This window comes from Pithys albifrons, chromosome 7 (assembly GCF_047495875.1).
Source record: "Pithys albifrons albifrons isolate INPA30051 chromosome 7, PitAlb_v1, whole genome shotgun sequence".
Classification (NCBI taxonomy): Eukaryota; Metazoa; Chordata; class Aves; order Passeriformes; family Thamnophilidae; genus Pithys; species Pithys albifrons.
Window position 1 is genome coordinate 15,103,500 of NC_092464.1, and position 21,046 is coordinate 15,124,545.

The 21,046-nt window shown below is 38.9% G+C and overlaps 1 protein-coding gene across 1 annotated transcript in view; it reads left to right on the forward strand.

The window, feature by feature from the left end:
- NRP1 (neuropilin 1) overlaps positions 1–21,046 on the forward strand; it is a 112,871-nt gene that overhangs the window by 35,904 nt on the left and 55,921 nt on the right. The window contains 2 exon segments of the mRNA XM_071559933.1: positions 10,658–10,839; positions 15,477–15,704. Coding sequence (XP_071416034.1) covers positions 10,658–10,839; positions 15,477–15,704 — 410 coding nt within the window.

Below are 21,046 nucleotides of genomic sequence, written 5' to 3' on the forward strand. Positions count from 1 at the left end.
ATAGGGCAATGCACTTCTGATGGAATGCCACTAAACTCTAAATTTGTACCAGAGATGATGCTGATCTGCTGTGCACGTTTTCCTTCCTGTAAGTCATTATCACATGCCCCTCTTTCTAAGAAAGACATTTTTATGAGAGGTGGATCACTGGGATGGGGCTTTTTGCATGGCTGGTTTGCCGTGTGTTCCAGCTATAACAATGCAGTTTCACTGGGCGCTGGGTCATATGGCTGACCTCAGCTAACAAGCTGTTCCTGTTTTTAGGCTACTGGGAATGTTTATTGGCCACTGTTTCTCTCCTTTCTAAACACATAATTATTTCTCAAGACCCATATAAATCATAAGGTCAAAGTACTCATAAAAACTGTGACATTCTCTGTCATAGTCTACAAATGAACTAAATTCAGGCTTAGCAGCTTTAAACATCTATGGCATATTTTATCATAATATAAATACATTCATTTAATTTATATATACTGATGTTTCAAATTGGTACAGTTTAACTGTGAGCTCTATTACAAAAACAATGTCCTGTAACTCTGTATGAAACTGCATTTAAGAGAAATAGTGATCTGTTTGCAATAAATACTAAGTAATCACATATTTTGTAAGAAAATGATGCTAAGGGTAATATTGAATTTCCTAATGTGGATTTCAAGAGCAGATCTCAGGGAAAAGTCTGCACTCATGTGTTGGATTGACACACTGATGTGTGCAAAACACAACTACACCTCTAAGGAGATGCATAAGTAGGACTTTTATCTATAATGAAAGTCTATACTGAAATTAGATAGGAAATTAATAGTTGTGTTGATAGCAACTACTATAGTTAAATTTGTGTAGACATTTCCACTCTGCCTCCCTGTTTACATCTGCTTTAGTGATTTCGAAATGCTCATCTTCCAGGCTGAAATTTTCCCAGACTGTTCTCTGCTTGAGAATGAACTTTGGAAAGAAACATCTGAAATGATTCAGATCTTTTTCTGTATAAAGAATATAAAAATATATACACAGAAACACACACACATACACGCATATACACATCCCAGCTCCAAAAGAGAGGAAGACAAACTGTGGGACTTTTCAGGCAGCTCTTCAACAACACTTACCAAGACCAGAAGGCTGGAATTTGAAAGCACCATCCTTGAGTAAATGTTCCTTGCACTGCTCTTAGGAAATACCATTCAGATTTCACAAAGCCAGGGCTCCTTTAAGGTTGCCAACTAGAAGTATTACTCATGCTGCTTAAGGGTTGTTTGTTAAAGTGGCAATGTACACAACCAAATGATTTTATGCTGAGATAACAGCCCACCAGGAAACATGCAGACATTGTAAGTGGGTTGATCTGTGAATTACGAACGTTTCTGATTCAGCTTTGTGTGCCTCCTTTGCCAGAGATCACTCCTAGATGCTATGGCCCGGCACTTCTTCTTTGCAAGTTCATAATATACAAAGAAGAAAAGAGAGATGATTTTCATCTGTAAGTGTTAAAACAGCTTGTCAAAGATGATCTCAGCATTATGAGAATATTTACCTAATAATGCCACATATTTCACACACGTTAGGACTCTGTTTTCAATATAGAAAAGCCTTGAAAGTTTTGATCACCTTTACATAATTTAAACTCTTATTTTCTTGATGATAACTTAAGAGAGTCTGCCCCCCTTTGCCCTACTAAAAATCCATGGGAAAACTTCTAATACGTACACAAAATGAAACACTGACAAGTCAAAAGTTTCAAAAACAGAGCTGTACTTTTTCCCAATAACTTGTTTGCACATAATGCCCAGTCATGTGGCTTTATACAGGTTTTAGGTAAAGTCTCAGCAAAAAATTAATTCACTCATTTGCATGTCTCACACTTTCAGGCAAGGAATAGCAGTCATTTGTATCAGTACAGGCTGGGTACATGAAAACACTAATCCCACAGTGGGTTTTTTCACTTGGCCAAAGGTCTGCCCAAAGGGCATGTGATGCAGAAATCACAACAAAGGGAACAACACTGAGAAATATTGAGTTCCAAGTGCCTAACACTGCATCCTTAATATTCTCGTAACATTGTTCCTATCTGGAAATGAATGAAAATGCCCATTGTTTTACTGCATTTACAGGGCTTCATAACATGGTTGCTATGGAAGAATACGGCCATAACTTCTGGTCTAAAGCTGCTATGTATGTCTGCAAATTCCTTTCTCCTTTAGCCTCTTTCAGTTTCATTAATTATAGGTATTGGTCAGAGAGGTTGTAGACAGCCCACAAGGGACAAATATCTGAGTTTCAAAAGTGTGGAACTTATTTTATGTTCTGAACTTTCACAGTTTCTGTGAAAAGCTAACATCTACCTAATACTTTTAAAAGTCAAGTTCCTAAGGTTGTGATTAATATACTACATAGATCCCAACAGGGTAATTACAAATTAATCAGCAGTTCAAAACTCCCAAATGGAGTACTAGAAGGTTGCCATCACTTTAAAGCATTCCTTTTCTGCTTTCATGGAAAGAAAAAGAAATCACAATCAATTCTGAACTTCATTTGATACAACTCTTTCTCTGTTCTTCAGGCATTTGAGGAAGCAAACCTGAAGCTTCTATAACTTACCAATTGGGCAGGCTTTTTAGTGAATTCAGCAGTACATGCTAACAGCACTAATTCAACCTCAAATCATTAAACCAGTTAGACACATGAAAAAAATGTTTAATGTATAGACAGTGGTACAGATAGTGTTTGACTCCTTGCAGCAGTGTGACCGTGTCAATATGTATGTTTCTGTATGCAAGTAACTTAGTCTAGTTCTCCAACAGAAATCACACAAATGTATTTGGGATTCTGTGTGAGACTTTGCAGCCCCTTCTTCCAGTCATTCTATGGCTTAGGAAAACCTCCAAGTTTCAAGCCTCTTTTAGGAAGCTTTAGTTGAAGCCCACAAAAGCCGAAAGGAATCTTTCCATTATTTCAGGAGGAGCTCTTATATTTAAAACATGGTATCCGGCTATCTAGGCTTTCTTCCTTGCTGTTTGCAAAATTTCTGTAAGACTGCTGGCACTCAGTCTTGCTCTTCTGTCTCCACATATGTAAAATGAGAATGACAACTTTACCTTAGAGGAATGTTGCAAAGCTTCAGTTATAAACAGATTGGCATACTTGGATGAAATTGCTCAACTAACAAGAAGTTTTCTGATTGATGGGCATCTCTTGGGAGGTCATAGAAACAAAAACAAAGGGTTTGGACATATTTTTTTTGGCTTGCAAGAGCCTAGTCTTATGCAAGACGGCTGCTTGTGTACTTTTTTCCCTCTCTTATCACCTAGAATATCTTTCCAAATCTACCCTTGTCAAATTAGTAGCTAAATACCAGACGAAGCCACAGCATAATCCTCACACCTGAAACTTCCACATCGAAGAACCTGAGGTACATCAAGTAATAAGAAAATAAGTTTTATAAAATGTAATTTTTTCCAGTTTCTTAAGCCCTTAGCTGTCTCAATGTAGAGAAACTAACTACCAAAACAACCAGTAAAAATTAGACTGCATTTCATTTTGTGAAGAACACTGGAAAATTGGCAAGAGGTAAGATTTTGCAGTGAAATAGGGAAGTGAACAAGTTGTAAATGACTCTAATATCTTCCAGATGGCATATTTTACTTGGGAACTGAGTTTAGAGTAATTAGAGGCATGTGAATTTCCTATAAATACTAAACTTCACCAGTTTGACACTAGAAAGCTCCTTCGTCTCTGAAGTCTTTAAACTGTTAAGTGTTTCTTTTTCCCCCCACTTAAAGTGGAAGTCAAGCATTTGTAAATTTGTCTTATTTGACAGACAGAAACCTTTTCCATGAAAAGACTGCATTTTTCTATGCCAGAAAGCTATGAACTGAAGTTCCTCACTGAAGAGGTTTAAAATTGAATGTTTCTTCCCAGAAGAGATTTTCATTTTTATATACTGGGATCATTATATTATAATTTATTATAGTATGTGGCAAGCAGTGAAATCAGTGGAATTTGCCCTAACTTCAAGATCAAATCTTTCCATTGGTATAATGCTATTTGCAGATAGATGTGCTGAAGACCTTAGCAGATGAATTTTGCTTTTACTTCCCCTAGGACATTGCATGACCAAAATGGCAAAGCCTGATCCATAACCTCTGATTCTTAATTTTCTGCATGACATTGTTACATACATTCCAAAAGTGAATCCTGGTGTTCTCATTTCTGTTGAAGTATTTTCCAAGTTTTATTTGGTATAAATAAAATATAACTAAGTAAATACAAGGTAAAATATTCTGTCGCCACTTGCACCCTCTTCAGCCATATATCAGTGTAAAGTGACCTAGATCCATTGACATAAAGGGGCTAATCTCATTTGCAGCAGCTAAAGATCTGTCTGCTGTTCTCAGTGGAGCTGTATAGATAAAAGTGCAGATACAATCTTGCTCATTTAGTTCAAATCTTCAGTTCTGCCAGACTCAGGTATTCGAAAGGCATGAGCCAAACAACCAGAAGCATGTGATAAGAAGAATAATCATATTTTAAAATAGTAACAATTATTTTTAGTTCTTCTGGGTTTTGAATTTTCAGTGGTTAAGGTATGTTGTATTTCAGATTCCTTTGTTCAGCAGAGAATTTCAAAATGAAAGGGAAAATCCCAATGAATCCAGTGATTCCAGAAACCAATGTAATAAAACTGTTGCTAACATGAGTTGAAATCAAACTGTTACAAGTGGGTAACTGTAGATCTTCATCAATGTCTTTGCTACATCTTTTCTCTTTTTCACTTCAGCATTGTCTTGTACTAAAATAGACCCTCAGCAGTTCATTCTTAATGGAGACCCACTGTTAGTTAATGGCATTAGTAAATTACTGAACTGTGGCCAAATTCCAATGGCCTTATTCCCAGAAATCTTTTAGGTTGACAGGACCTTTGTATGAGTAACTTCAGTGAATTTTGGCCCTGGGTGAAGACCATAAAAACACCAGCTCACAAAAGACCATTGGAAACAAAGGCCCCCCAAACTGACAGTAAATTACAAATTGTTCATCGATTGCAAATTGTGTATTTAAATATCGAGAACTTTAGAGAACCATGGGATTTAGATGTGTTGTCTCCCTTGGGACATTTCATCCCCACCATGAATCCATTACAAACAAAACCAGTTTAAAAGCCTCCTGCCATGGGCACTGGCTCCCACCTCCCCCTTTCTCACAGAGTTTGCCATGCCTGGTTGGTCCTAATGCAACTGTATGTGTGTCCATACTTGGATTTGAGGAAAAAGAAGGAGAAAGGGCAAGAAGGGGAGTTCTGGGCGAGCAAGAGAGAGAGAGAGTGACAGAGAGAGGCAGGAAAGAATGAAAGAATGAAAGAACGAAAGAAAGAAAATGTCACTTCGTTCATCTGGTCAAAGACATGCTCACACCAACAGTTGACTTGGCAGGATGGAAAAAAGCTTCTCCATTGGGAAGACTGCAGTGTGTGATGTGAGCAAGCAACCAGGCAGGAACACACCACTGCAGGACCCCATGGCACTGCACACTGGAAAGGAGCTAAAAAAGGAAAAAAATCCACTGCACACTCAAAAGGAGCTAAAAAAGGAAAAAAACCCTGCAGTTCTCATGACAGCCGGGAATCAGCAAATACCTGTGCCTTAGACTTGTTGCAGACCCAGCACTCCCTCAGGATCCTGCAAGGGCCTTATGCTGCTCTGACTGCCATCAAGGTGTGTTTTGAGGCCCATATGTGAGGATTTACATCCTCTTGATGCACAGACCTGCACTGACAATTCCAGCTACAGGGAAGGTGATAGAATCCTGTGTAGCTCCATGGAATGGAGCAGCCCCTCAGTGCCCATTAGATGGGTCACCCTACAGTAGGCCCTGGAGAGCAGTCAGGCTCTACAGAGGAAGCTCAGATGAAGAGAAACCCAACAGATGCTGAGGTTACAGGCAGAAAATCAGCTCGTTTGGGACTGTGCTCAATTTTTTATTTTTAACAGCATGTACTTCTTTTTCTTGTTGCTAATGAACTCGAATTAAGGTTGGTGTCCCTCAAGTGCCTGCAGCTCCTAAGCTCTTACCTCTGGGATACAGATTTCCTTGTGCCACAAGCACTGCAGTAAATCCCACACCTCTAACCCTCAGTAACTAATGGGGCACAAAGCCACAGTGCAAAACAACTTGAAACTCTTTATTTAGACTTCCTCTTGCGATGCCTTCTGTTCAGCTAAAATGGAGCCTTGAGAGGAATAAAAAAAAATTTCTTCATAAAATAAAGGCAAAAGAAAGATACTTATTTACTAAGAAGAAAATTCTCAGAACCAAAGAAGTCTGAAAATTAACTATGGTGGATAATTGATCCGAGGGAGAAATTTAGCATTTTCATGGATGGGGAATTGAAGTGGTAAAAGAAAACAGAGATTTGGAAAATGTTTTCATTCTAACAAGTGAATAGCCAAAATACTTATAACCACCCTATAGATCATAGTAGGCTACAGAAAAATATGGCATACCCAGATGTAAATTATGGTTGTGTACACTTCGCTGATTGTTTCATAAGGTTAAATGGCAGATATTTAAATTTCAGATGAGTTCTGCCTATGTATTGGGAAGGAACTTTTTTAGGCAAAATGCATAAGGTATCAGTGCCCTAGAAATAGGAAAATGTGTAGAAGCAGAGTGTGCCTTGGCAGAGGGCTGGCTTCAGCAGCAGGTGGGGCTTTCCAGCATTTTCACTTCACTTTCTGTAGTACAACATGCTATCGTGCATTTCAGGGGTCATCAGCATCTTCAGAACTGAACCCTGACATAAGCACTGTTACCACCTACTAGAAACTAGAAGATCCACCAAAATCTGTATTTTACAACTGTTTATGTTTTTCATTGCCCAGTGCTCACTTTATAGGTATTGCTTGGCCTTTCCCTCAAAACCATAACTTACACTTTCCAAAGAAACCCAAGTTCTTCACAATTCCTTATAGAATTTGTAGAGGAATTCTAGATTCCCTCATCTTTCCACTGGGAATCTGTCCCAGACATTGTTTTGCCAAACCATAAAATCAGGACCAACTAGTAATGGCATGTTCAGGCACCAGCTGGGAGGAATGGGAAGTGTGTGTGAGCTCTTGCACTACAGGCTCCCACCCAAAAACCACACACTGGAATTGCACAGCACAGAGAGTGCAAACAGAAATGGAGTATCTGGAAAGATCCAGACAAGCAGGAAGGGAATGCTTTTGGCATCATAGTATAGTAGCTCCATGAATATACCTGCTGATAGTCCCCTATTGTGGGCAGGCAGCTCCTATTTTCACATACGAACTCGTGCTCTAGTCCTTCACCTGAAACTACACTCAACGGTTAGTGCCATGTTTATATTTACATCTCTGTGCCATAGGTCCTGAAGGACTATAAAATTAAGCAATATTTGCCACACCATTGACAGCAGTAACTGAGTGAAGAATTGCCAAATGGGAAATCCAAATTTGCAAACTCAGTATTCTGGGCTGTTTGCCAAGTCTGTCTGGGCACTGCAGAGGTGACACATTCAGTCTTCTCACAAGGATGCCAATGTGCCAACTGCATCCCTGGCACAGCATCTTCCGACAAACTTATGGAGAAGAAGTGCTACCAAGTCCAGAGGGAGATGCAAGCTGCTTTCTGAGCTTCCTTGGCAGCAACTCCATTTCCAAGTTGTGATTGTACTTTCTCCTATTTACCAGACTAGTTGTTTGTGATATGCTATGATCTCTGGTAGGATTTTGAAAAGTGCAAAAATGACAGCAGGACATTGGTTTCCAAGTATAAACTAGTAAAATACAGAGTAATTTAATTTCCCTGAGAAAAAATAATATAGATACTCATTTACTTGCAGGCCAGATATCATATGTTGCCACCACTGAGGGAGAATCAAAATCCATTCATTAGCAGACAAGTGAAAGACATGATCATTAGGATACGAAGGTTGTAGGGCTCATCTCTCAAGCTTCCTCTTTTCAAATTGTACTTCTTACCTATTGTCTCACTGCTAAACTTGTTTTCTGTCTGTCAGTAATTTTTCAAACCAAAAGAAAAAAAAATTGAAAAATCCTCCAGTCTTCCACAGGGCTGCATGACCTATAACTTGTAAAATCCATTAGAAGACAGCCTTTCAGTAACCAAATTGTGTCATTTACAACTGCACAGCAGCCAGAAAGAGCACTGAAAATTACAATTCTGTCACTATAAGGGACAATGGAAAGTGCACGCAGGCTACTGCTATAAAGGAGGAAGCCTAGAAGAGTGATAGAATTTAATTTGAATGCAGGGTTTTGCCTAATTTACTTCACATAATAGCAAAATTGGTACTTACTGGTTAGTTATTTTTTAGCTGTATATGGAAGACTTAGTAAGACTATCTAAGATTGTTAAACTGTAGCAGGATGAAAACACTGAATTCAAGCCTTTAGAACTTTTTGTCTTCTTTATTCATGAAGGAAAAAAAAGAATATAAAATTTGCTTAGCATTTTTTCATACAATTTGAAAATGCATCTGATGTTGAGGCTTGAGCAATGAATGGTGCCTGGGATATTGGTGAAATAAAGTCATCATGGGGAGAAGAGCAAAGACTATCACTCAGATGCTGTGGGTTTATGCAGTTATTCTTTAACAAGGAGTTAATTCATTGGAGAAAGGTTGTTTAAAATTCTCAACATACATTTTTTTCCTAAACTCTAAAAATTAGCAGCAGGTATCCCTGAGTGCTTCCTGTAGGTTTTGCAGGGAGCCTAGAGGTGTTCTTAGGGTTATTTCTGAGAAGGGAAAAAAAGCCCAAACAAACAACCAAAAAAACCCCAAGAATTCTGAGATCTCTTTACAACTCCCCTTCTAGCTTTCAAATCCTGTTATACATATATCGTAAAGACATTATAGAAAGAACAGAAGTCTAATTTTAAAAGCTGTTGGCTACTTAAACTGTCTGTAAAATTATCTCAGAAATGCACATTTCCACCTTGTATTTCCACCAGCCTGCACTGGGACAGTGAAACTAGTGAGCTGAGCAATTGCTACTAGAAAAATCAAATACATAAGAGGAAATGCAGTTAACACAATATTTCACATATGTTAATGCTTACAGTTCCATCAGTGTCAGCTTTATTTTCTACGTGATATACACCAAAGCTGGCACACAATTTTAACTGATGAGGTAATGTCATTTTTAATTTAAGGAGCCTTAAGCCGTCCACTTTAACTGGTGATGTCATCTTTGCAGCTGTCTCACGGGACTTCGTGTAAACATAAGTAATGTGCCCTGGACGGTTTGGAGCAGAGTTGTTAAAAATGACATCGGTCATCATGAAGACATTTTTTTCATTTGATCTCTTTTAAAAATGTCAGACACACTTTATTGTCCTGTCATTTTTAGCTCTTCCTTGTGTATTAATATGCTTGGAACATTTCAGTGAGCCTAGCAGTAGAATATAAAGGTCTAAACAAATTAATGGCAACATTTCAATGTCAGTCGTAGAAAGATAATGAAAAGTAAATGAGATTGTCTGGCTAACAGCAACTTGTTAAGTGAAAGGGCAGTGTGGCTGAGACACAGAGACACAGGGGAAGGGGAAAGCCTTTTGCTGCCATCTGAAAGAGGCTCAGAGCACAACCCAGGCTCCAAATGCCACCACTTTCTAGGAGACGATTAAACTGACAGATTGAGTCTGCTCCTCCTTCCTGTCTAGGTCAAGTGAAATCATCTGCTAATAAAACTTAAGAACAGACTTGTTTCTGCACCTGCAGCTTCTGCCTCCCCATGACTTTCATTCTCATTTGTATTCGCTTGGCTGGTTCAGCACCACCAACCTGCTGAGCTCGCTGTCCCCAGCGACTGGAAACCAAAATCTGTCAGACCAGACTCTGCATATTGGCATCTCTGGTGACAGGGCTGAGGAACTCTAACATTGCTTATAGGCAAACTTTTACTTCCAATCATTATTGTGTTATTATATGCTTTTCCTTATACAGTCCTAAACAAAGGTGATTTGTATTGAAACGTTTTTGTCTGAGAAAAACCAGGTGCTGTAACTGACTTGTGGATTTTGTGATTTGCTCCAAACTATTTGTCCAGATAACAAGGAAAATAACAGGTTTTTCTACCACTGATCTGCAACATGGTGAAGTTTTGAAAAAAATCTAATATTTAGGGATTTATTTATTATTCTGTAGACATATGTTTGGAGGACAGCATATGGAAATCAAAGCATTGTTCATAAAGAGCTTCAGCCAAAAAGACATTTTTGAATTCATAGCAGAACTTCACAGTTTGAAAAGAATGCTATGCATTATGTATTGATAACAACACTACATAGACAAAAGAACACAATTTAATAACACAGAATTGTGCTCATGAGATTTCCTTTTTTTTTTTTTTGTTAATTGGTTACTTTAGCTGACATTGTCTGCAAGCATAATGGACACCATTCTTCCTAATAGTTCCATATTGCCAGATGATGTCTACAGACATAATGTAGTCCATTTTAATTATTTCATTTTGCTTACATCTTTCAGCATAATGCATTTTCCAAGCAAGCTAGCATTTTTCTTGATTATCTATGTTGTGTTATGGTTTCTAAATTAATTAGGTCTCCTTCTTTCCTGGAAGTTAAAAGTTTCTTCCTTCCATTTATCTACCAGGTATGATTATGTTGAAGTGATTGATGGAGATAATGCTGAAGGACGCTTATGGGGGAAGTACTGTGGAAAAATTGCTCCCCCTCCTTTAGTGTCTTCGGGACCTTATCTTTTTATTAAATTTGTTTCCGACTATGAGACACATGGAGCAGGATTTTCCATCCGTTACGAAGTTTTCAAAAGAGGTGAGAAACCATTCATTGTTACATAGTTCATACCTTGGGATTTTTACTTGCATTGGAGAGTTCACCATAATTCTTTGGAATGGGGGGAATGCATGAAAATGCTTGAAAGAGAAAAATCTTATTATGCTAGTCATTCCAAGGCAAGGCAAGTATTCAATGGGTGTAAATCATTATGAATCCAATGGGTCAGCTGCATCTGAGGGTTGACTCGTCTGTGTGAAATATGATCACTTTCATCAGCTGTTTGTTTCAGACATCTTAAAACCATTAGCTTTGTTCTTTTTTTTAATAATAATTACTGTATTATTTACAATGTTACTGCCTTAACAGCACTACAGCCTTCTGAGTCCCTGACTTATTTTGGTTAATGTTTTGTTCTGCATTCCCCAGAGATGGCTGTGGTCTTGGAAAGGACCAGAGTACACATGGGCAGCAGATGATGTTGCTGTTGCTTTCACAAATCATGTTTGTGAGGTAGAGAGATGAAGCTCACACTGCTCACAGGCATGACCTCCTGAATTCTTGTGCCAGGAGTTCAGTGCTGGTGAGCACAATTAGCTGTATGGGCCACAGACAAATCCCAGGAAACAAAGAGGGCAGAATTAACCAGACATAGAGACACTCCCTCTTTTACAGCACTCTTTTCTGAGTCAAGAGCTGGAAGGGATGTAAGGTAAATTTTTTAGCATACATCTTCCCCGTAGCTGGATGGAGATTGATCATTCAAATATTCTGCTCCTGCAGAATACAGGACCAAAACTCATAAAAAAACCAATAAGATTCATTTTATATATAAAAAAAATTACTTCAACTTCGATGTTTAGGGTCATATTCACAAAGGCAGCTCAAAACTCAAAATTTCCAGTGCACTTCACTCCTAGTCAGTGCCCCATTTGCAGAACCAGTTCAAGTCCCTTTTATGCACCTAAACCAGAGCCAGATTTTCAGGCTGTGTTCAGGACACACACTTGGTGGCAGCTGTGCTGTTAATGAGGAGAAGCACAGTAGTCAAGTCTCCTTCTATTCCTATTGCTTCTCTGCACAGTGCTAATTGGGGCCACAGACCTCTTGTTCACCATCTTCCCTGTCTGTAAATCCACTCTTGACTCCCAGAAATTCTTTTTCTGACCTTCAGGGTCACATTTTTTGAAAGAATTCAGCATCCAAATGACACCAAGCTTTCCTGAAAAAATATATCTATTTTGGTGTCCTTAGGAGGGTAAATTCTTGAAACTGTGTTCTAATGTTTCTCAGTGCTTATATATTCAGTACCACTTTTCATAAAGAACAAGGCTGAAATACAAGAAGTGAAAGAACGACCTGTGAAACAATCTATTTTAGTAACTAAGCATTGTCAAGAAAAAAAAAGGTTTATTTATTTCCTAATAGTGTAGTGGCAACTCAGAGCCCTGACAGGAATATTGTGTTTATTTGCTTTTGTGGTCATTTACATCTCACAAAGATACACATTTACCATGTTAAGATGGCATTATGAGTGTGATTTTACACGTGGAAGTCAGGAAACTCAAAATTATGACTCCCAGAGCAACTTTAGTTCATTCAATGCAAACTGTATATTAAGGCAAAGAAGTTATCACCACACACAGTGTTAGGAAATACCGTGTGTACACGTGTACCGTGTGGGAACACAGCCCTTTTTAACTTCTGAATAAATGCATACATGCTATCCCAGTTTTGCATTTTAATATCTGTACCAAATAAAGCTAACCAGTTCACCCTATTGCACAGGTGAAGCTCAGCTGCTCAGACCAGATGAGTGGTGTTTGGTTTAGCATATTCACAATTTAGCTCATTATTTCCCAGGTATCAGAAGTATGATCCCAAACCAAGGGTCCTGTGGTGCTGAGCTGAGGGCTGAGCTTCATTCCTGCACACAGTATATTTTTGCCCATTAGTCATATGACAGCAGCCCTAGTTTTTTAAAAGAAAAACTGCATTATGCTTCCTGTGTTCTGAGCTGAATTCTGAACCTGATACATAAAATGATGCCCACCATGGAAATTGTGAGAAAAGACCAGCACACATAATGACCATGATGAGGGAAGTATGGGCTTTGAGAATAGGAGCTGTCTTTACTTCTCATTCACCTCCTTAGCCAGAAAGACACTGAAGAGGTTGAATTCAGGATTAAAAGATGAAACCTATTTTGTCCAGCATTTAGCCCATGTGAAATATTCATCATTTTGGCTTCAGCAGACAGCCTATCTTAGGATGAATGAGTGACTTACTCACTAGAAAAGGATATGCACAGTTCACATTCAACATTCCTAACTTTAGTTACCTAAATTTATGGTGTAAACTGAAGGAAAAGAAAGTGTCAACTAAGAAGGCAAATGATATTCTAGCTCAGTGACACCCACAGATAGCAGATGAAATTATCCCCAATGTCATCTGTTTCTCTTCCTTTTCTCGCTCTGTTGCCTCTTCTCTTTCCTTTAGCTTATATCTCTTCTTTTATTTCATACACAAGCACATATGTAGTTTCTCCACCTCAGAAGTACCTATTTTGTCAGGTCTCTGCTGGAACCTTTTCCACCAGTTTTCCATGCAGATTGCCCCATGAAGTTTCTCATAGCCTCTCGTAGCCAGTGTTGATTTCATTTCTGCAGCTGCTTCACAGTGTCAATAAAGGGTCAAAATCTGTGGAGGGCATTTTAGTGAGGCAGCTCTTGTGAAAACAGTTTCTGTTTCTTGCACCAGATTGACTCAAACATGTTTAAAATAAAGCAAGCTGGTCCTGAGATACCATGTGTGAGTGTAAGGAGCCTGACGGTTGTGCACTCTCAGAGCCAGGATCTGGCTGTATTTAATAAAGCAATAATGATCCTGGCTTACATTTTATATTGCGTCTTTTATTGGATTCCAAGAGGAGTACAGAGCACTTTATGCTATGAATGGCATAGCAAAGCTATTTTATCCTGGAACAGCAGCTACTGGTGGGAGTGAGGAGCAACAACCAGAATGTAACCCTCCCATACATGACAAGGAGACAAGGGAATGACAGGGAGAGAAGAGAAATATCCAACTAACGTGTAAGAGGGTGATTTAATTATAGACAAAATGTAATTTCCCAAATTGGAATGGGTCAGGTTACATGAGTATCAATATCCACATCTTCCAAAATATGCCATGAAGTGTTCTGAATATTGATGTGATAGCTCAAGCATTTCCCATCAGTATCTGTTGAAGGACAAAAATACCTGAACTGACTAAATTCATTCAGACCTCTCTCTTGCATGCTGAATTTAGCTGGGAGGTAGCCAGATCTGTGTGGGGTAATATTTTTGGCACATTCACAAGGAAAACATTTTCTATAGTGAAATAAGAGTATTCATATATGCAACAAGCCAGACTGTTTTCCTTCAATGATCTTTGTTAAGCACTGGAAATCCTCTAGGGCTCCTGACTACAGTTTCTAAGGATGCTAGGCATCCTCATCCAAACTGAAACCTCACACACATCATACTCCATCACACTGCCTGTTGCAACCAAACTGTGCTCTCCGTGTCCTTCCTCTACTCCCTGTCTGAAGACCTTCATCTGAGTCATCCTAGTTGGACTCTTCAGGTCAGCGGCTACCCACCAATGCCCTAAGTCCTGTAAATCACTCTCCATTAAATTTGGAGTGTCAAAAGGTAGAGAGGAATACCTGTGCTGACCTTGTAGGAAGATGTGTGGGCAGTGCCTGCAGCTGCCTTCTGAGCGCACCTGCAGGTGTGGGATCCACAGAGAGGATTCCTGGGGGACCTAAATAAAGGAGAAATGTGATCTGTCAACAAGAGAGAGACTCCACTTTGTCCCCTGTATTCACAAAGGCAAATCCAGTGACCTGGGCTTTTATACCCTTACATCGTTACTGCCACTTTCCTGCTCCACCAAGAGCACTGTTTGGAGCATCCCATTATGCCAAGGTGGGGACATCAGGGAAAGCTGGTGTGTCAACATTGACATTAGGTGACTTCTAGCAAGACTGCCTGTAATCACATAGTTTATCATGCCAGCACTAACAGCAACATTTAACTGGTGCACCTGTGTCAACACCACTCAGAATGAGTCACTCACCCTCCGTACATGTACGAATTACCTTTCACATTTAGTTTGTCAAGGAGGCATAGGTCACATCTGGCAGTTACTGAGTCAGTGCTCCAGGAATCTGAAACCACTACTCCCTCTACTGAATTCACTCACCTGCTTTCATAAAAAATTCTGTTTCACCAATAAAAGCCTGTCAGGCATAAGATTTAAAGATTTGAGTTTGAAGGGGCTATAATTATTTCTCTAGGGCTCTGTCGAGATTTCTACAGCTTACACTTCATTGTTCCCACATGACTTTGTATTTGTCATAATTTTTTCTAGAGCTGGTACAAGTTTTCATATTGTTCCATACAAAATGAAAATTGAAGATCAGACAGTATATGCGAATTGGGCTTGAAAATCTGACTATCAATAATAGGAACAAGCTGGCTGAATGATTAATGCAGCGATTAAAATGAGGTGTTTCATTGAAAAGCCACCTTTGCTGTTGGAGAGACAATACAACCTAATTTGTTTTCCAGCTAACTACTGTGCTTAGTGGTATAGTGTTAACCCAGTTGATTTTTCTCCTTCTTCTACAGGACCTGAATGTTCCAGAAACTTTACTTCCTCAAATGGAGTGATAAAGTCCCCTGGATTCCCTGAAAAATATCCCAATAGCCTTGAATGCACTTATATTATCTTTGCACCAAAGATGTCAGAGATTATTCTGGAATTTGAAAGCTTTGAGCTAGAACCTGACTCAAATACTCCAGGGGGAGCGTTCTGTCGCTATGATCGATTGGAAATCTGGGATGGATTCCCCGATGGTAAGAGAAAAATTGTTTGTGATATGCATAATCATTACTATGTAGTGGGCTGCAGAAGGCATATTCCCATTATTTTAAATGTCATACTGGAGTGGTACTTGTGTGATTTATGTGAAGTGAGTTGAGTTAAAAAGAAATGGGCAAAATGCTCTGTAAATTCATTCAGTAAAATGTATCACAGTGTGAATGTTTGTTTGTTTTTAAGAATTATGCTCAATTTTGAACAGTTGGGTTGGTGGAAACCTCTGTGTTCAGTCAGTGAGAATATGTGATGAACCTCCTACACTAAAATAAAGCAAATATAAGCCTTATAATGAGTCCTCAAATTTTCACAATTAACACATGAATATAGTCCAGACATTTTCCAACAAGAAACTGGACTGCCCGTACTGACCCTCTGACTTGTGGAGGACCTGCATTACAGACCAGCTGTCAAAGCAGAGAATTTCTTTGCCAGAGAAAATGTGGTGTCCATACAGTTGAAATCATAGTAACTAAATGATTAACCAGGTCAGTAAGCAGTCACTGAGTTATTCATTCAGGTGGTTGTGGTGACTGGGCACTGCAGGGTTCCTCCATTATAGTGCTCTCTCTTCCAGCAGTATAAGCAAATCCAAAGGTCTTATCTTAATTTGTTAATTTATAATCTCTGATTAGCTGGGCACATGTGTCAGGGTGGGTGTGTTGGGTACCCTTCTGGAACATCTCTGACATCTCAGTAATTTTCCACTTAGTTGTTGACCACACTTGACCTTGTGCACATTCACTAAGTGCATAGCTAGATATCAGCTAAGCCTATGGAGCCAGAGAGCCCTCATTTCACCCTCTGCCCAATCTCATATCCCTGTTTCACACTGAGAGTGACAAACAAATTAGCTGGATGATTTCTCTCTGTTTTTCATATACAGCACTGTGTCCACCAGATTCAAGTCTCCTCTAGGTAGGGCAGCCATGTACCAGTTCTCCAAGGACCCAGCACAATAGGCTGCAGCTCCAGCAGAAAGGAACTATTCAAGCTGAATGCCTAACCATTAGGGTGCCCAAATACCTACACAAACTGTGCAAACAGCTGTGTAAAACTGATTATTTGTGATGCCTTTTTCACTAGTTCTGCATATGGCATAAGCTGATGAAGAGAAGCATCTTGGAGCTGTCCTTTTTCTTCTTAATTTTGTAATTTGTAGCAAAAATCAGTGACTGAAGTTTTATGTTGTTTGTGTTGGGCACTAATTACAGTTATTTCAATTTTCCACTGGTGTGATAACCCATATTAATAAGGATTTTTTTTCTTTTATGAACAGCAGTGGCAGTTTCTGCAAACTGCTAACTCTAATTAATATTTCATCTAAATGAAAACATGTAACTTAAGGAATACATTTCAGTAATACATTTAAACTTGCCTGTTTTCCTGGATAAATCCCCAATATAATTTTGCTTAAAGTTTTCATTGCTCCTGCAGTACATAGTTAGGTATTTTTTTAATGTATATTTGGGGTTTTTTCCACTTCATTTTGTGCTTAATGGGTTTATCATGTCTCTTTTCAATCCACTCCAATAAATAGTAAAGAAAGACCCATAACAGTAGCTAAAAGACTATTTAGTATTTAATGCCTCAGTTGGGAAAACAATATTGTAACAGTACAATAATGATGTCTGGAACATTTAATAATAGATTTATTTGTATATAGGCCAAATCTGCCCAGGCTGAATTCCTGTAGAACTTGCATTTAAACTGACATATGAAAAGATGATCCAATCAATCAATTTATGTGTAATATAACCAAAAAGAAATGCATTATTGCCAGTGCAGAGTGTTTCAAAGTAGTAATTTCCTGGTTCAAGAAAGTGGCAAAGCGGTGCTGAAGAGCAATTAACAAAAGGCATTATCATCAGCCTTCCAATTCCCTCACAAACTGGCTAAACCCAAAGTGATCCTGACGTCCAAAAAGGGTGTTCACATGTTTATAAATATTCAACTGAATTTGTAGGCTGTGAAAAAATGTTTTCTTAGATCCAAACTGTTGGAGAATGCTGCAGTTGCAGGGAAATGTTTGCTGCATCATTTCACTGTAGGACACTCGTTAACCAGAGTCAGTCTCTCTTTTTTTAACTTAACACTACAAATGAAGAGGGAATGTGGTTGCTTCTCTATAGATGCATCACAGGATGAATCCCTGGGAGGGAGAAGAACTATTTCAACTGAAGAGCAAAGCTGACACAGGAAGCCAGTGATACGACCTGGTGATAAACTGAAGATAGAAATTAAAATTTCTGCATATCCAAAAAAGAGTATCTCGATAATCTTGGGGGGTGGGGAGGAGGGGAGGAGGAGGGGAGGGGGGGAAGGGGAAGAAGGATGAAAGAAGGCAAAATATATCTAATTTGCATCCATATTCATATAGTAGATTTCTACACAGTGGTAAATTAGACAGTGGTTGCCTTTGGTGAAGGGAGGCTCACCCAGGGTGAGTCTTTCAGCTGTTTGTCCATTTCCCTTCAGTCTGTGAAAAAATATTCTGAAGCTGTGTCAACACTGTGAACTGAAACAGGGAAAAGGCATGGCTGTGTGCACTCCTTAATTGCTGGTATACTTCCTTGCACAGTTTTAGCACACATCCGTTTGCGTTTTCCCAAGAAATTCCTAGGCATGATTTGGAAAACAGTGAAAGCCAGGGGTCATTCCCAACAGACATGTTGGACATGACCATCCAGTTTCAGAGGGAAGAGCCTCATAGGGGAAAACTGTGTTACACTTAGATGGTCCCATGAGCAGTCCCTGGCCACTGGCTGCAGGTCCAGAGCATGTTCCCCTGCCTGCTGTTTAATGATATATGCATAGCCTTAAAAAGGAAGATATCTTGTTTTGTCTGCTGCATTGCTGCTCACATACCCAGTTGTGTTAGAGGTTAAAGCTGCTGTTGCACTACAGTGATATAAATATGACATGGAAAGATTTTTTAAATGTTTGGAAAAAGTGTCTATGCTTCAGTTCAAATCCCCTGCTCCACAGCTGTGGTTTCCGAGGATGATGACAGTATTTTAATAGGAGACAGAGAACAGTTTTTTGGAAAATGGTTGTGGCCACAACCAGAGAAGAATTAGATGGACAGTCCCCTGAACATGCTGCTCTCACCCAACTCTGGAAAGCAGACATTGGTGTTTGAGCTAGGCATTGTCAGTCCCTCTGTTCTCAGCAGGGAAAAGAACTCAGCTTTGATCTGCCTCAGACATCTACTTTTGGCCACAGTTAATGGACCTCTGGAGGTTCTTGTCTCATTGATTGTACTGGGAGCTGTGAATCACTAAGTCAGATGTAAACTTTAGATCCCTAAGTCAGAGCAGAAGAAACCAAACATAAGTGGAAAATGTTTTCACTGTAGAATTTGATCAGCTACAATCACTAGAGATCAGCAGGAAATGAATTTGCTGGTTTATAAAATTGTGATTTTTTTTACTTCCTTCCCCCAAAAAAGCAAAAAATAAAGAAGAGGAATGTACTCTTAAACAAATTTTCACAATGAAGTTTAAAAGGATATGTCAAAGTCAGTATGCTTCCATTTACCTTTTGCTTCTAAATTGCCGTTTTACTGATGGAAAACAATTTTCTTTTAGACAATTTGACAGCAACTGTAACAGTCATTCAAAAAGACGTTAATCCTGAAATACTCTGTCAGAATCACGGAGTCCTCAGCCTACCTGGTTGTCCTTTTAGTGGATTGAAATTGGCAAGTGCTGAGTACTTCCGTCTTGATTCTGCAAAATATGTGCTTATCTTTGAAGCATGTGAGCAGTCAGATTGACTTGAAAAGGAATTCACCAAGAACACTTATGGGACTGAAGTTAAACAGTGGTGTAAGTGGTTTTCTTGTTCAAGAGGGGAATGGTAGGCATTCAGGAATGCTTCAGACCTGGCATTTTGTTTCTGACAACTGCATGCCAAAGGCATCCTTTGGTTTCTGCATGTTATAAATATTGCAGAAAAGGAACCTTGGTTTGAAGGAAGTAGTAGGGGGATTTAGAGCAGGAGAGTAAGTAGATCTCAATAGGGAAATACGTGATTTTTGCATGAATAAACTAGACACCAAAAATGTATTTCTCAAGGCACAGATATACCTCATTCAGCCTCTGCAGAGAACAGTCCATTGATGACTTTGAAAAAAATAGACCACTCAAAACAAGGACTAGCTTAAGTGATGAATTGCACATATTCATCATGCAGCCCCCTTTGAAGATCTATAGACTGTCTAGTAGGGCTCATAAGTAATTTAAAGAAGTTTACATCTGGTTGGATAACCACAGCCAAAACATTGCTGCTTCGGTCAATACCACGAGAGCTCCTACTGAATGACAGAGCAAAGCAGAATGCTTTACTGCAGTCATTAACATCAGTGCAAATGAAGATTGCTATTAATCTAAGTGTGTTTCTCCACTGTTGTGGTTGCTTTCTGCACTCTTGTGAGAACCTATTAAGGTATAAGAGCATACACAAGCTCAGTGTAGTTGACTACTGGACTGTGAGGATGGGATTAATTTTTCAGTTGTTTTCTCTTTAGCACCCCTAAATTGTGTGCAAGTATTTTGTCAATAAATATCATACTGTTGTGAAAATACTGTCCATGACACACCAGCATACTTACAAAAAATAGCTTTAAAATTCAGTAAATGGCTAACATAAGATTTCTTTAAATATTTTAGAAGTCTGATATACTTTTTTTCCTTGCTTGTGTTTTGTTGGGCGTTGTTTAATTGTATTCCTAAAGCTAACATTTCAATTATATGGACAAATGTGCACTTCAGTAAGTCTCAGAATTTCCTAACACAGATATTTTTTGTCCAGAAGGGCAAACCATAGAAAAGTAGAGTCAGTAAGGATAATGTTTCTGTTTAGTCTTAAACCACCAGCCACATTCTCTACATTCCACACTCAGATCTGTAAACCTTCAAACATACATATAAAGAATAATCAAGAATTTATTCATGTTCTAGAATTACACTCTCCATTTTGAGAAATGCTTTTAAAACAGTTTTTTAGTTGTCCTTTTATCTGTTAACCTGAATGTTACTCAGTTTTCCACTATATTACACTATGCCAGTGGGAAGAGGAGCCAAGTTTCCAGAAACAGCGACAGCATGAGCAGTCAAATAAAGTAGCTGGCTTACTGTGTTGCCTTTGTTCTGCAGGTAGTGTAGAAGTATCCTTGAGTCAGGACATTTCCAAGTGTATCATATTTAGAGTAGGCCTTCCTGGGGGATTCTGATGTAACAACATGATGGTCTATAGGTAGAGGTTGCAAAGACCTAAGGACTTTTCAACACCTGCTGCCCTAAAATTCCTGTTTGGA